The following is a 17618-nucleotide window of genomic DNA, read 5'->3' on the forward strand; positions in this document are numbered from 1 at the left end:
TGTAGGGCTAGTTTGGTGGTCATGAATTCTCTCAATTTTTGTTTATTTGGAAACACCTTTATCTCTCCTTCTATTTTGAATGACAGGCTTACTGGATAAAGGATTCTTGGCTGCATGTTTTTTCCTGTTTATCACATTGAAGATTTCCTGCCATTCCTTCCTGGCCTGCCAAGTTTCATCAGATAGGTCTGTAACCACTCTGATAGGTTTCCCTTTGTATGTGAGGGCCCTTTTCTCCCTAGCTTCTTTCAAAATTCTCTCTTTATCTTTATATTTTGTCAGTTTCACTGTGATATGTCATGCTGAAGGTCGATTCAAATTACGTCTTAAGGGGGTTCTTTGTGCTTCTTGAATTTGAATATCTATTTCTTTTCCAGATTTGGGGAATTCTCAGTTATAATTTGGTCTAGAATCCCTTCAGGACCTTTCTCTCTCTCTTCCTCTTCAGGAATTCCTATGATACGGATGTTGTTCCATTTGATTGTATCACTCAGGTCTCGAATTCTCCTTTCCTGCTCCTGGATTAATTTCTCTCTCTTTTTTTCAGCTTCCTCTTTTGCTATAACTATATCTTCTAATTCACCTATTCTTCTCTCTGCCTTGTCATTCCTTGAGGTGGCTGGTTCCAGCTTGTTATTCACCTCATTTATAGCCTTTTTTTTTTTTTTAACTCATCACACATATTTTCAAAGTGCCTAGTAATTGACTTAGTTGCTTCTTTCATGCTTTTTTTTAACCCCAGCGATTAATATTATGAGAAGTTTTTAAAATTCTCGATCCAGTAGGTTGTCTAGATCTGCCTTGAGCAGTTCTGTGGCTGTGACTTATTCCTGGAGGTCCTTCAGGGGAGAGTTCCTTCGTTTTGTCATTTTTGCTAGTTTTCTGTCTCTTGTCAGCTTTAGAAAGCATGTTGTGCACTGTGCACCTGTTAATATTGCTCTGTTAATGGAGGCTTATTGACTGTCTAGGGCCTGTCGTTTCAAGAAAATTCTTTTAATGGTGTCTCTCAGTTTTTCTTGTGCCTTTGAATATTTTATTTCCCTACTCAGCAATATTTGGGACTTGCCGTCATGCACACTTTGGCTTGTTTCTTGGTGTAGCCCTAAGAAGGAAAATAGACAAACACAGAGGGAACAGAAGCACACAAACGCACAGACAAATCAAACAAACAAACACATTAAAAGGGGGAAAGAAAAGAAGGAAAATGGAGAGGAAAGAGTCGAAAAGAAGAGAAGAAAAAAAACAGGGGTTTCAGAGACAACAAAGGATATGGACAGTGTAAAAGTGTATGACCAGTTGAGGGGAGAGGTAAGTATGAGATACAGGAGAATATATCTGGATTGCAAGAAGGTAAAAAAAAGGGAGAAAGGAGAAAGGAAAATAAGTAAAAGTTAAATAAAATTTAAGTAAGAAAGGTAATAATAATAAAAAATAAGTACATAAAAAAAAGAAAATAGAGAAAAAAAATGAAAAAAGCATAAGGAAAAAAAAGCAGCAGCTCCCCCTTGCAGTTAGGTGTGTTTTGATTTGGTAGGTCTCGGAGGCTGCTCTCAGAGGCTCCGCCTTGGTGTCTGCAAAGAGTAAAATGGCGGCACGCCAAGCTTCGCTGGAACTGTGCACTGTAGGCCACTCTGATGAGTCCGATATCCTTGTGCCACGGTTGAGCCAAGTTGTATTTTCCAGGCCCACCTCACTTCAGAGTTCTAGTCCATGCACTTTTATGCTACCACAGATGAGATGTACTTGCTTTGGTGGCTGGCTTCTTAGGGGGAGGGATCAGTTTGTCTTGGCTCAGGCAGGGATTTCGGCTGCCCCTGCCTGAGGCGAGGTGCGCAGCAGGAGGTGACGTGCTCGCTGTCACAGACACAACTGCAGATTCCCAGCCCCCAGCCTGATCGCGATCGTGACCGCATTGGAGGAGAGATGAGTTTCTCTTGGCGCCAGCTGGGATTTGCGCTGCTGTTGCCTGAGGTGCTGGGCGCTGCTGGAATTGAGCTGGGAGCTCCTGCAGACACAACTGCGGATCCCAGCCCCCAGCCATGATCAGGATCGCATTGGGGGAGTGATGAATTTCTCTTGGCGCCAGGTGGGATTCACGCTGCTGCTGCCCAAGGTGCTGGGCACTAACGTAAATGAGCTGGGAGGTCCTGTAGCCTGAGCACACGCCCAGGCCTCCACCACCGCCAACTCCCTGCCGGGATCGCGTAGGAGTGGGGGCTCTTTTTTCCCTGTTGCCACCCGGGATTTGAGATTCACACAGCCAATGCTGGGGGTGAGATCTGCCGTGGAAATGAGGTGCGTGCTCCCACTCCCAAAACCGAGATTGAAGTGAGCACCCCTGGTGCTGCCGCTGCCACCGTGGCCGCTGACTCCCTGCCGAGATGGCGCAGGGCTGGAAGCCTTTCTTTCCCTTGTGCCACCTGGGTTCGGGATTTGGGCTACCCAGCAGTTATCTATGGAGTGAGAGTTTCTCTCTCCAAGCGTGGTTAAACATTCTTTATCTCTTCCCCAGTGACAGTACAATGAGCGTGTTCAGTTTCTCTCTCTTCCCTTTGTCTCTTGGGCTCCGCACACTTGCCCTGTATTGGGCTGGGGCTCCCACCTCCCCTGCCCGTCTCGGGCTGGCCTGTTTTCCAATCTCCCCAGTTCACACTCACTCACTCAGGTATCCTTGAGGTTGTCTTCTTTCTGGATTCCATATTTTCTCCTTCCGCTCTTGTAGATTAGAGTAATGTCCTTCTCAGTTCGATAAATCGGGCAGACGGAGTTTACATCGCTCCCTTCCTCTCCGCCATCTTGGCTCCTTCCCTAAGCATTCTTTATGTATTAGTGATACTAGCCTGTTATAATGTAGTATCCTATTTCTAATACAGTTTGATATTCCTTGTTTTTGTACTTTATGTGAAGTCATACACTTAACTATTTTTGATGAGAGTGTGATTTGTACTCTGAGCATCTAAATTATAGTCTGAGCAGAGATTTCCTGAGTGATACTTAAGTCTTTATCATTTTTCACAATTTCTTTTTAGTCCTGAGACTACCATTTATTATTCAGAGTTGTTTCTTATCACTGTGCCAATTTCTATCCTTCTTAAAGGGTCAGAGCAAATAGTAATTCCTTTCTGAAGTGTCTAGAACTTTCCGAGGTTGACTTGGATTAAAAAAAATTTTTTTTTATTTCTTTATTTTATTTTGAGAGACAGCGAGTGAGGGAGAGGCAGAGAGAGAGAGAGAGAGAGAGAGAGAGAGAGAGAGACAGAATCTGAAGCAAGCTCTGGGCTCTGAGCTGTCATCATAGAGCCCGACATGGGGCCTGTACCCACGGACTGTGAGATCATGACCTGAGCTGGAGTCGGACACTTAACCAACTGAGCCACCCAGGCGCCCTTTTTTATGTTTTCACTATACTTTGTAGTTTCTTTAATGGCATTTACATGATTGTAATTGCTTCTATATTATTTCTCCTTTCTGGACTTTAAAGCTGCTTGAAGGCTGAATCCTGACTTTATTTTTGTGTTCCTGGCATAGTTCTGTGTTTAGATGTAGTATGTGCTAAATGAATATTACTGAAAAAACTGATGTAGTAAGAAATAAAGAGGTGACTCTTGTAGGAAAGAATTTGTCCTTGAGGAATAGGTGGAATTTGAGTAACCGAAGAAGAGGGCCTTCCTGGTGAGAGAAGAGCACTAGCAAAGGGAAAGGGATGAGGTGAACATGGTATGTGAAGTGAACAGCGATGATACTTGTTTGATTGGAACATGTTTATTCTTATATTAATCACGTATTTCCTGTGTATCTACTATATGAAAGGGCCTGGTTTAGGTGATATAATCTATAGGTTTTTAACATTCGTTACTTTGGGAGAGTAAGACTAGGAAGGTAAAGAGGAGCAGGGTTTTAGAGGGCACTGAAACAAAGTCATAGGTATGGGGCTGGGTAGAGTTGATAGGAGGTGGCAATTGAAGGATCTACTGGGAGCTGTTATTTCCCTGATTTTTTTTGTGAGGGAGGCACATGGTGTGGATGCAGAAGGAGAGTCATAGAAAATGATACTGAGCCTATTATATGATTTCACTCCTATGTAGAATTTAAGAAACAACCAGATGAATATAAGGGAAGAGAAGGAAAAATAAGATAAAAATAAGAGAGCTTTAAATACAGAGAACAAACTGAGGGTTGCAGGAGGAGTGTTGGTTGGGGGGAATGGTCTAAATTGGGTGATGGGCATTAAGGAGGGCATTTGTTGGGATGAGCACTGGCTGTTATATGTAAATGACGAATCACTAAATTCTACTCCTGAAGCCACTATTACATTTTATATTAACTAACTTAGATCTAAATAAAATGGAAAAATTAAAAGAAAATGATGTTGAGCCTGAGGGGATGAGGGTACTTATAACCTGAGACCTGTAAGACAACTAGGAACTGACCAGATGGGCAAGCAAAGGAAGGATGCTCAGGAAAAGAGAGAGAAGAATATAGAGAACTATAAACAACTGTGGTTTACAGATAGATAAAGGGAGTAAAGGAAATGAGCCTGGACCAGTGAGTGTGGATTAGATTCATGATTTTCATACCTGAGCATATCAGAGTGAACATTTTATAACTTCTGAAAAATAGACCTATACCCCTCACTTGTTACTATTAAATTAGAATGTTTGTGAAGAGGTTGAGATTTCATCATGCAGGTGATGAGGAACTATCGGAGAATTTTGAGAGGGGCTTTAACATTATTTCATCTTGGGTCATCCTAATATTGCAGTAGGTGGAGTTGTAGGGTGGGAAAATTAGAGATAAAGAGGCAAATTATGAGGCAATTAAAACAATATAGAGAAATGATAATAAGACCTTAGCTAGGGCAGAGGATATGAGATTGTAGAAATGGGGTGAAGAGTGAGAAACCATAAGAGAGCTTTACGGTTGATGGAAGTCTGTTTTTCAGGACCTCTGAACTTCAGGAACTCTTCTTTTTAGATAGTTTGTGTGGGTGTTAGGGTAGCTTACTGAGCTAAGCACAGTTTCCTCTGTTAGGAAAATGTGAGTTTATTTTGGGACATATTGGACTTCTCCCACATTTTTCACTATCCCATTCAATGGCTATTGCTATGTACTCTGGCTGCTATCTTTGGATTCATTCTTGATTCCTCTCTTTATCTCACACCCACATCCAAATTGCTGTTAAATCTTGTCTGCTTACTTTCAAAACATATCCAACAGTTGACCACTTTTCATTCTCTCCAGAACCTAGGACTTTGGTCCTAAGCACTATCATTTCTCACCTAATTCTTACAGTAGCTTCCTAACTGATTTCCCTGTTTCTACCCCTGTCCCCTTGTTTGTTCTCAACCCAGCTTCTAAATGATTCTTCTAATAATCAAGTCATCTCTCTGCATAAAACTCTCCTCCTTGAAGTAAAAGCCACAACCCTCAAAGAGGGCCTACATGTCCCCCTCCCCTTAACTCCCTACCGCCTTCTATTTCTTCCTCTTGCTCACTTCACTCCAGCCATATTTGCCTCTTTGCTGATCTTTGAACTAGTCAGGCAAACTCCCTCCTGAAGATACTGCATTTCCCTTTCCTTCGACTACAGGCCTCTTCCCCCAGTCATTATTACAGCTTACTCCCTACTTTTGGGTCTTTATTCATGCCAGTTTTCTAGTGAATTCTTTTCTGACCATCCAACTTGAAATTATAGTTCTCTTCCCTGCTGAATATTCTTCCTCTTTGGTTCATTTGTCTCCTTAGCCTTTATCACTATCTTCATGTATGCTAAACATATTTTGTTTGTTTTCATCTCTTCCTGCTGGAATTAAGAATGAGAACTTTTGCTTTATTCACTACTGCACCTCTAACACTGAAAACTGCTAACATAATAGGTGCTCAGTATTTGTTGAATGACTGAATCAATTAATGGAGTGCCTAGGATATCCTGGAATAGATGCTTACTACTTATTTATATGCTATTTAATTTCACAGGGAAGTTGAGGCAATAAAGTGTCTAGTAGACAAACTGAAGCCCATAAAATGGTTTAGACTGGAAGAGAGATTTTTGTAAAGCCAGGGCAGTATATGAGGTAGCTTAGAAAGAATATAAAGAATCAGAAGAAAGTTAGGGATGAGATCCTGAAAACATCTCTACCTAAGGGCTGACCACAGAGTAGCACTGTTTTTTGATTTTGCCAAGCAGGAACCTTGCTCTAGGCCTTGTGCTTTAGAGGTCCAAATCCAGCCTTTGTCCAGCTGTAACACTCCTGGTAGGATGAGGATTTGGTGGGCAAGGGTGGGGCAGGGGGAACGTGTAAGGGAGCTAGTCCATCTGGTACCCATTTCTAGATTAAGCTCTGAGTATTTGAACCCCAGAACTCCCTGCCCATGTGGTCCTTCAAAAGCTTCTTCCCTGATTCTCTCCTCTCTTGACTGATCACATTATGGGCTTCCTTAGGCCCAGGGGATGACTAAGCAGCAGCTGTTTGCAGGCATGTGGCCAGAATTTGGATATGTGGGATGGGATGTCTACATGTGTATATATATGTGGCTCCTTACAGATGGAGTGGAGCTAAAGGTGGGAAGACAAAAAGGGGCAAGCTCCAAAAGAACTTGAGTGATTCCCATGCTCCTATAGAACTTCAGGGAGAATTCCAAATCAGAACTTACCGTTTTAGGTTACAATAAAAGTATAGATGTGAAGACAGGATGATAGAATAATAATTTACCAGCGTGTTCACTTGGTTTATAACTTTGAAATACTTAGGCATGTGGAATATGGGTTTTCATTTGTACTCTTGCTCCAAGCGCCTTGAAAATTAAAGGTGGGCCTACAGAAGGGAATTGAAGAAGAGTAGCTAGGGAGGGAGAAGATAAATTCAAGATAGAGTTTCAAGGAGGGAATGATCAATAGTGTCAGATACTTCAGAGACATTAAGTCCTATGAAAACAGAAATGTATCCATTGTATTTGATTGACAATCAGAATTTAGAGTAAAAATTTCAGTTGGTGGTGATGGATGCAAACCTCCATAAAAGGAGGACTACCTGAGGAATTAGGAAGTGGAGACAGAAGATAGATTTTTTTTTCTAGAACTCTGAGAAAAGAAGGAACAAGACTAGTAGGTGGAGGGGCATGCAGACCCTGGAGAAGGAGGACTTTTCTATATTTAAGAGGAAAGAGTCTTACAAGTGTTTAGATACTGAGGGGAAAGACCCAAAGTTAAGTAAGAGGTTAAGGAAAAGGAGGGAATACTTGATGGACAAGGCCTAATATCCAGTGCTTAGGTCCACAGATTAGTTTTTGAAGGGAGGAGGGCTATTTGAGGAGGCTTGGGATGTTTGGATGTGTATGCAAGCTAAATTTGGAGAGTGAGAGAAGAGGAAAGTGACTTAATAGGCAATATAATGTATCGTTAATTATGTTTGCAGTAGTTTTCTAAGTTAGTCTTTTTAAACTTGATTTTATACTCCTGGGCATCAGGGGTTATACCTGCAGCCATGTGTTAAAATCCTGTTGGTTGATTCAAATATAGCTCATAATATGAGGCACAGGCCATGATGTTGGAGCTGTCATTATTCAATAATTTGACAATTTAGTGGTGACTTAAATATTTAAGTTTGATAAAAACTTCTGATTCTCAATAGCGTAGAATAACTTCTTTATTATGTCCATTATATAATGTATGTTATCAGGATTTGCAGATGATTTGTTGTAATAAGTACATATTGTCTGAATCATACCTATTTTGGACAAAATATATTTTAAATAGAATTATATTAATACTGTCTTTTTCCCCCCAAATAGTAGTTCCAAAGAACTGCTGGTTTATATTTTAGCTCTTGCCAAGTTGTGAAAATAGTGAAGGATGCTTACACTACTTAACATTCAAATTGTAAGTAAACTTTATTTCTGCCAATATTACCTGTATGTTAAGAAAACAGAAATTGAAAATAATTGTTACCTTATATGATAATAATGAGCTTCAGTGTGATATGCACTGTGGAGTCTTACTAATATTTGTTAAGATACAAATATGTCCTATCCCATTTTTTGTTGATAAGAGCAAAAAGAATACTCATAGTCCTGAATGAATTTTAGTAGGTTTAGTGAATTTTTTTTCCAGGTATTTCTTTTACTGTATGCATTTATGGAAATTCTTTATTATTTTATTTCCATATCTATATGGTACCAGTAGTCAAACTTAATGTAAGACATAATATTAATGGAATGATTTATTAGAATATATGTTCATATCTCTTTAAAGATGCTGAATTTTTCTGCATTATTTAATTTTTATATAAAAAACATTCTATAAGAAGTAAATCTTACAGGGCACCTGGGTAGGTCAGTTGGTTAAGTGTCAGACTCTTTTTTTTTTTATTTAAAAAAATTTTTTTTTAATGTTTTATTTATTTTTAATACAGAGAGAGAGCATGAAAGGGGGAGGGGCAGAGAGAGAAGGAGACACAGAACTGGAAACAGGCTCCAGGCTCTGAGCTAGCTGTCAGCACAGAGCCCGACGCGGGGCTCGAACCCACAAACGTGAGATCTGACCTGAGCCGAAGCCGGAGGCTTAACCGACTGAGCCACCCAGGCGCCCCAAAAGTGTCAGACTCTTGATCTCAGCTCAGGTCTTGACCTTAGGGTCTTGGGTTTCAGCCCTGTGTTAGGTTCCATGCTGGGCACAGAGTCTACTTAAAAAGAAAACGCTTTAATTCCTCTAAGAAAAATTTAATATACATAAAATCAGTACAATATAACCTTTTAGGAATAATCTAAAGCATAAATCTAGGTGATGTATATATTATATATTGACATCTCTCCTAGGGGAAAAAGCTTGGATTATGTTTACTTGAAGCCATTTGCTATATTGAATTTTTAACAAGTAGCAAAAAAATTACTGAGGAAGAAATGACAAAGTAATATTAAAGGCTTTCCAAGTGATTTTATGACTTTATTTTTAAATTTCTCTATTTGAAAGTATAAACAACTCAAATTAATCTGTTTTACAGTTCTTGTAGAATATTCAAAATGTGAACACGAAATGAGATTGCTACCATAAGCAAAAGACAAGTCTAATTGTATTATTTAGAGAAAGAAACCGAATGAGCCAAAGAAGAAGAGTGAAATCTTTACAAACCAGCAAATCTTTTGATTTGTTAAACAGGCAAATAATTTTAGAGGTTGTCTTTATTTAGTATATTTTGTTATCAATGCATAACAGGTTTTAAAAATTCTACCAAAATATTTCAGGAATAAAAGCACATCTTCATAAAAGGATAAAGTTATAACATTTTCTCTCTTAGAATAAGAAACAAATATCACAAGGTTATCCATGTGCAATAACTTGGTTGCAATAGATTGCTTATGAACTTGACAGCTCTAAGTAGAATGTGCTCATTACTGCCCTCTTTTGACACAGGGCTTCATAAACCTAGTTCCTTTTACTTAATTTACAAAAATGTCATAGATTAGATTGTAAAATAGGTTGTGCTTTATATCCTTCCTGTATATTCTTAATAATTTTTCAAATTCTTCCTCTTTTTAGGCTCTCTGGTTAATCATCTTTGGAAGACTGGATTTCTGGATATCTACTTCACTCCATGTTTATTGACTTTTAAAACATGATAATGCAAACCTAAAACATTGGCAATCATCCATAAACCTTTAAATTACATTGGTTAATAGCGTTTGAAGCTTCCTCAGGGAATAAACAATGACATCAGCAGTGGTTGACAGTGGAGGTTCTGTTTTGGAGCTTTCCAGCAATGGAGTAGAAAATCAAGAGGTTAGGATCCAGTGTATATTACATTTCTGTTTTGTTCATAGAAATCAATATGTGAACTAATTTTGAAATTAATGGGATTAATGGGAGACAGGTACTTGAGAGTAGAAATGTACACTGCATGAAATTGTACATGTATGTGTCATGTGCCCTTATATAATTTAGGTAATAGAAGGCTGAGATAATTATCGCCAGGCTCACTTGGGTTGTTGGAACATGCGTATATTGGAATATACTTAAGAACGCTTAAGAAAGAACACTTAAGTGTTAGTTGAGAGATAGCTTTTAATAATCTATTGTTTTGGATTACAGAATTTGCAGGTATATAGTGTACCTAAATACATAAATTAAGTTCATCTTAAATTAGAATTTTGTATTTCCTTTAGTTGTCATCTTCATTTCCTTTATTATTCCATCATATCTAATTCAGCATGGGGGTCTATCATATTTTAATCCTATATGTATACTTAAGAATTTGGGAGATTTGTAAATCAGAAAAGAAAGGTTTTGAAACTTTATACATATAGAACTCTGCATATTTGGTTATTTTCTTGTTATTGATAACATTAAAGAATAAGAGATAGGAGTAGAAAAATAACAGTACCAGGAACATATGAACTTCCAGGACCTGGCTTCTGTTCCCACCATTCCATAAAGACCAAATACTGGAAAGGGCCTAAATTATAATCTGTCACAATAATAGACAAATATTTGGTCAGAGATGAGGTGGACAAATGGAGAGTTGGCTGTCTTTTAAAAAAAATATGTTTACTCTGTATTCTATGAAAGATATCTCTATTACTGGTTCTTAGTACCAGCATAGTGGTGTAGTGACAGGACCAGGAAACAAGTTAGGATATCAGGCTCTGTGTTCTGGAGTTTGTTTCTTTTTCTTGCTTGTTTGTGTCTCTTCAGTCTTCCAAGGTAGCTATGGTTAAACTCAGCGGAAGGGGATAAAATGAAGGTACTTCTTTTCCTTTGTTCTCAATAGACTTGGTAACCAGAATGTTCCTGTTGTATGTGAATCTGAAACTGGTTCAAAGTCCATTAAGAGAAGCCCCAGCTACAGAACAAACTTAATTCTCATAATTAATGTCTACTACTTCCTTGATGATTCGCTTTCTATATGATCACTTCTAGGTGTGATTCACCAAAGAGTTCAGGGATTCAGGGGACTTCCATCCCTTCCATATCACCCAGACCAACTATTGTTTCTTTTTCCAACATTTGTATAGTTTTCCTTTGTTGTGCTTAACCCTGAGGGAGCCACCAAGAACAATAGGTAGAATATATTTACCTTGTGCTGCTTTGGTATCATTATTATTTGGAAAAAAGAGTACAACAGTTTGTTTCTGTAAGACTCTTTATTTTTCTTCATTTACATGGAACCCAGACGTTCATGCCCTGGAGAACTGAGTATTATGGAAGAAAGAATCTGATAAATGAAATCATTTTATCAAGGAATTATTGACTAATGATTTATGTGGTAGCCTTATGAGTAGTCACAGGCATTTTAGGTAGGATGGCACCAGAAGAGAGGAAATTATTCCTGGGGAACTTTTTCTTCAAATTATATTGTGTAGAAATCCAATTACTTTCATTTATTTTTTCAGTAAATATTAATTGACCACTTACTGCCAATTGTCAAGTACATTTCTAGGAACTAGGAATAAAACATTTCAGAATGGCTCTGAAGAATAAATCAGGGCTAGAGATAGATGGAGTGGTGGTAGAGGATATTTCAGTTACAGTGGTCAGGGAAGCCTTCTCTGAAGAAGCAGCATTTTCGTTTATACTAAATAAAGCATGTGATTGGGCTGTAGAAATAGAAACATCTGGGAAGGGGAATTCCAGGAGGAATTGAAAAGCCCCTAGTGCCTGAAATGTCTTCTACTTTTACAAACGCAGTTTTGAGGATAATGATAGATGAAAGATAGATTTAAGATTTATACTCTAGAATGTAGGGTGAGATGAGAAAATGATCTGTTAGATGTTATAATCATAGCTTCAGAGTCTTAGGCTTTATTTTTTTAACTTTATTCTTGATTATAAAAGTAATACATTTGAGGTGCCTGGTTGGCTCAGTCGCTTAAGCGTCCGACTCTTCATTTCGGCTCAGGTCATGATTTCGTGGTTCGTGGGATTGAGCCCTGAATTGGGCTCTGCACTGACAGTACAGAGCCTTCTTGGGATTCTCTGTCTGTCTCTTTCTTTCTAACTCTGGCCCTCCTCCTCCTCCACATGCTCTCTCTCTCTCAAAATATATATATTTCAAAAAAAAGTAATACATCTTATAAAATTAGAATAACTTTATTTCTGACAGAGACCAAAAACCAAAGATACCAACTATAATCTTACTAATGAGTATAGGTGCAAAAATAAAAAATAGAATAGTAATAAATACATAAAATGCCATCATATATTAAATTCATTACCAATAGGGTTAGATACACAAGAATAATTCAGTATTATGACCCAAATAGGGTTTATCCCAGGAAGGTAGGTTTGATCAATCAATTTAATTCATCACATTAACAAAATAAAGAGGAAAAGTCATATGATCATATCAGTGATCACACAAAACCCATTTGCCAAAAATTCAACATCTGTTTATTACACAAGGTCCTTAAACTAGGAATAAGGGCATCTTCTTCAACTAGATAAGTGCATCTGTGAAAAACCCACAGCCAGCATCATGCATAAAGGTGACAAAGGGAGTGTTTTCCTTTTGAGTTTGATAGTAAGGCAAAGATGTCTGCTCTAACCACTCTATTCAACATTGCACTAGAAACATTGCTACTGGGAAAGAAAAATAAAAGACCTATGGATTGGAAAAGAGGTAGTAAAACTGTGTTTCTAAAGGATACAATCATGTACATAGAAATTCCTAAGAAATCTATACAACTGTTAGAACTAATAAATTTAGAACAAGTGACTATGTAAAAATCAATTCTATTCATACATCTTAGCAAAATACAATTGGAAAATGAAATTTAAAAAGCAGTACTGTTAGGCAGCATCAGAATAACACAGGGATGTGTTTAACGAAGTAATTAAAAGATGTATATGCAAACACAATATATTATGAAATTAAAGACCTGAATAAATGAAGAGTTATACCAAGTTTATGGATTAGAGACCTTATGTTAAAACAAAGTTGGAGGGCTTATGCACCTGATTTAAAGACTTAACATTAACTTCTAGTAATTAAGACAGGAATTGATATGCCAACAGATATGTAGACCAGTGGAACACAATATAGATCCACATGAGGCTGATTAGTTTTTCTTAAGGTTTATTTGAGAGAGAGAGAGAGCACTTGTGCGTGCACACAAGTTGGGGTGGGGCAGAGAGAGAGAGAGAGAGAGAGACCCCCAGGCAGGCTCCATGCTGTCAGTGCAGAGCCTGACACAGAGCTCAGTCTCCTGACTCTTGAGTTACTACCTGAGCTGAAATCAAGAGTTGGACACTTAACGATCTGAGCTACCTAGGCGGCCCAAGGCTGATTAATTTTCAGTAATGGTGGTAATGTAATTTGGTGGAGAAAGGATAGTCTTTTAAATAAATAATAATGGAATAACTGGATATCCATATGCAAATAAATGAACCTGATCCTTTCTCACATCATACACAATGAGTAAATCAAAATTGATCATAGAAAATATTTTCAATCTTAAAATAGGCCATGGTTTCTTAGATTGAAAACAAAAAAATGAAAACACTTGAAAAGAAAAAAACAATGAATTGAACTTCATTTAAATTGAAAACTTCTGTTCTTAAAAAAAATTCCATTAAGAAAATGAAAAGGCAAAGCAAAGATTGGAAAAAATCTTTACAATACATATACTGAAAAACCATTTATGCTCAGAATATGTAAAATAATAAATTGGAGGTAATCCATTAAAATGGGGGAAAGATTTGAACAGATGATAAAATGAATGGCTAGTAAGTACATATAAAAATGCCCAATGGGGCACCTGGGTGGTTCAGTCCATTAAGCATTTGACTCTTGGTTTGTGAGTTCAAGCCCTGCATGGTGCTCTGTTCTGATAGTGTGGAGCCTCCTTGGGATTCTCTCTCTCCCTGTCTCTCTGCACCCCCCCCCCCACTTAAATCTTAAAAATTGCCCACGGGTGTCTGGGTGGCTCAGCGCCGACTTTGGCCAGGTCCTGATCTTGTGGTTTGTGGGTCTGGCCAATTGACTCATAGGTAAACATGGAATAGAACAGAAGGGAGAGGAAGAGTAGGGACATTAACAGGAATATTATAGCCTAGTTTATGAGTTTATAATAACTTTGTTATAGCAGCCCCAAGAAATTAATATACCACCTTTACAGCCTTAGTACATCACTTCACATAGTTCTTGCATTGCCCCTAATTCCCAAATGTGAGAGTTTCCGTGCATTTTGGTCATGTTCATTTTGTACCTGAAATTGCCTTCCACATCTCCAAATCCTTTTCATCCATTCAGGGCCCAGTTCTAGGAAGTCTTCTGTAGTCCCCCATTCTGAGTCAATTCAATACCTGGTGAGGGTTTATTTCAAAGAGCCTTAAAAATCATTGTTTTGTATGTTTCATTTTTCTTTTAGACAAATGGAAAGTCATGAAAGCTTTTTGTACAAAGAAGTAATTCAGATAATTCTGATTGTAACGTGCAAAGATGCCCTCCAAAGTTGAGGGCATGTGCAGGCTCTGTGGCGCAATGGATAGTGCATTGGACTTCTAGTGTGCACCCAGAGGAATTCAAAGTTGAGGGCAAATGGTAGATTTGAATACTGTTACTAATGTTACAATATAATAATTAGCTATCACTTATTGAGTATTTACTCCACTCTAAACACTGTTACTAAGTACTTGGTAGATATTTAATTTCAAGGGAATTTGAGAGGTATAAACATAATCTCTCCTTTTTTTGATTAAACAACAGGTTTAGAGAAGAACACAGGGTGGGGGCACAGGGAAAGATGTTGATCATTTGTTCCATTTAGACATGTGAAGCTTGGAGTATTAGTTGATTATTCCTGTAGTGATGTGAAATTGGTAGTTGAAAATTTGGTTCTGGAGTACAGAAGGTGGCTCAGAGAAGAAGACAAATGTTTAGTAATTAGTATAAAGGTGCTGTTTTTAACCATAAGAATGGGTGGTGTTGCCAGGGAAGGTTGTATAGAGTAAAAAAGGAAGTGCTGAGGACAAAACCTTAGTAAGTTGGAAAATATTTTTTTTTCTTCATGCATGTGAGAGGGAGGGAGAGAGAATCCCAAGCGGGCTCCATGCCCAGCTGGCGCGGGCCAGGGGGCTCAATTCCACGACTGTGAGATCATGACCCCTGCCGAAATTGAGTTGGTCACCCAACCAACAGCCACCCACACAACCAAGGATTTTTTTTTTAATGTTAAGAACTTTTTGCTTATACAGAGTAGGAAATTCAGTGTTACTATTAAGCATGTGCTTTCTTATTTTCATTTTCATTTCTTTAATTTTAACTTTATTTTTTAATTTAGAGAGAGAGAGTATGTGTGTGAGCAAGGGAAAGGGGCAGAGGGAGAGAGAATGTTAGGTAGGCTCCACTCTCAGCCTGATGCAGGGCTCTACCCCAGGACCCTGGGACCATGACCCGAGCCGAAATCAAGAGTCAGAGGTTCAACTGACTGAGCCACTCAGACACCCCTCTGCTTGCTTATTTTTAATTTATCATACCTTTGTTTTGTAACTTAAAGTTTTTTTGTGAAATGTTTGATACAAAATGAAGAATGTGTAAAATATATAGGTTTTAGTTTAAGAATAACAAAAAGAGTAAATATTACTTATCAATCAGGTAAAAAAATAGGAATTACTAGTATTTTGGAATATTAACTGTGCCCCTCTCTTAGTATCCCCAGAGGTACCATTATCCTGACTTATGGGGTAATATTTCCTTACTTTTCTTCATAGTTTTATTGTTTGTGGATATATTCCTAAACAACATGGTGTTTACTTTGAAAAAATGAATAATGTTCCAACCTGAGTTAGGAAAGGAGAGCACAACCATAGTTAGATTAAAGCTTCCAGGAAAAGGAGGACTAGTTTGGCATCATGTTCACTGCATTTCAAGAAGTTCTAATCAGGAAATCAATAAGCAATGTTATGCGTTAGTTCTTGGAAGCATAGGGCCATTTTGGTCAGGTTTCAGGCAGTGCTATGACCTGGTGATGCAGGTTTGTTCGGCAGGTAAATATACAGTCACATGGAAAGAATGGTATTTTTTTTTTTTACTTTTGTTTCTAAACTTTTTGGGGTTTTCTTCCAACACTTAAGAAGTAGATGAAAGCAGAACACATCTGGGAGGTGAAATGAGTGTTCTTAGCCGCTCCAGGTAGCAAGGCAAGGTGGAGTGAATGGGTACATCAGAGCAAGCCAGACACGAGTACAACCCCGGAATAGGCTTGTCTGGACACTCTGTCCGTAGGAACAGCGCCAGGGGTTACCTTGGTGATGGCAGTTTATCATGCTGTCTCAGGAGTCCTATTCATCAATCCAAGCTGATTGCCCTTTCAGTGCAGTGTATAGCTGGCATCCTGGAATCTCTCTTGACAATCCTCCAAAGATGACTGTTGTCTCTTTCCCGTGTTGGACCTTCTATATAATCTGTATCCTAAGTTTTGGATACAGATTATATCCTAAATTTAATACAGATTGTATTGGATACAGATTGTATCCTAAGTTTAATAAATTATTAAAATTTTACTTTTGTGTTGATGAAATCAAAATTTGCTTCTTGATTAAAATTTTATTTAAATTTATTAAAATTTTACTTCTGTGTTGATGAAATCAAAACTTGCTTCTTGAGAAAGTTTGCATGCAAAGCAAATGTTTTGAGATCTTTCATATCTGAGAAAATTCCTTATTTTCTTAAGTTGATTTGACTGGCTGAAGAATTCTAGGTTAGAAATAATGTTCCTTTATAATTTGAAGAAATGGCTCCCTTGTCATTTTCCTTCCAATGTGACTGTTGAGAAGACTGAAGTCTGAATCCAGATTCCTTGTATGTGACTTGTATTTTCTTTGTAGAAACTTGCAGATTCTTCCTTTTTGTCTGTAATATTGTGATATTTCACAATGCTGTGCCTTAGTGTAGGTCTCCCTTAGTTTTTTTAATATTAAATGTCTGGTAGATCCTTTCAAATGAGCAGCTCATATCTTTCAGCTCTAGAAAATTTTCTGGAATTCTTTCATTTCTTTCCAATCTTTTTTTTTCCCCTCCCCTATTTTGTTCTTCTGGAATTCTGTTATTCAGATATTGGACCTCCTGGACTGGTTCTTTAATATCATTCTCATTTCTCTTCTGTTTTTCATAACTTCATCTTTTTTCTTTGGTTTCTGGAAGACTGACTCAATTTTATCTTCCGAGTCTTTGGTGTTTTTTTTTTTTTTTTTTAATTTAAGCTATCCTGTGTTTAGCTTCTAAGAACTTTTTATTTTTAAATGTCTTTATTAAACTGTATTCCGTTCTTGTTACAGATATATCTCTGAGGAATATGACTATACATATGTGTATGTATGTGTGTATATGTATATGTTCTGCATTAAAGGCCTTTCTGTAAATAACTAGTAATGCTTGTCTGTCTGTCCATGATTAAAAGTGGAGGGCTAAAAAGCTGATTGGGAATTCTCTTTTTGGGGGAGGTGCTTGTGTGGCTCAGTCAGTTAAGCCACCGGCTCTTGATTTCAGCTCATGATCTCATGGTTGTGGGATTGGGCCCCATGTCGGGCTCTGCACTGAGTGTGGAGCCTGCTTGGGATTCTCTCTCTGTGTCTCTTTTTCTCCCTCTCTCTCTACCCTACCCCGTGCACTCTCTCAAAATAAATA

General features: G+C 38.0%; 1 protein-coding gene across 6 annotated transcripts in view; it reads left to right on the plus strand.

The window, feature by feature from the left end:
* The window catches only part of ELF2 (E74 like ETS transcription factor 2), a 98549-nt gene that overhangs the window by 25149 nt on the left and 55782 nt on the right, over positions 1 to 17618 (plus strand). For all 6 annotated transcript variants that reach the window (XM_029940868.1, XM_029940879.1, XM_029940875.1 and 3 more), the window contains exons 2-3: positions 7792 to 7879; positions 9536 to 9775. In XM_029940868.1, the coding sequence (XP_029796728.1) occupies positions 9704 to 9775 (72 nt within the window). In that variant the 5' untranslated portion in view covers positions 7792 to 7879; positions 9536 to 9703. The remainder of the gene's footprint in view (positions 1 to 7791; positions 7880 to 9535; positions 9776 to 17618) is intronic.

The sequence above is a fragment of the Suricata suricatta genome, chromosome 1 (genome assembly GCF_006229205.1).
Source record: "Suricata suricatta isolate VVHF042 chromosome 1, meerkat_22Aug2017_6uvM2_HiC, whole genome shotgun sequence".
NCBI lineage: Eukaryota > Metazoa > Chordata > Mammalia > Carnivora > Herpestidae > Suricata > Suricata suricatta.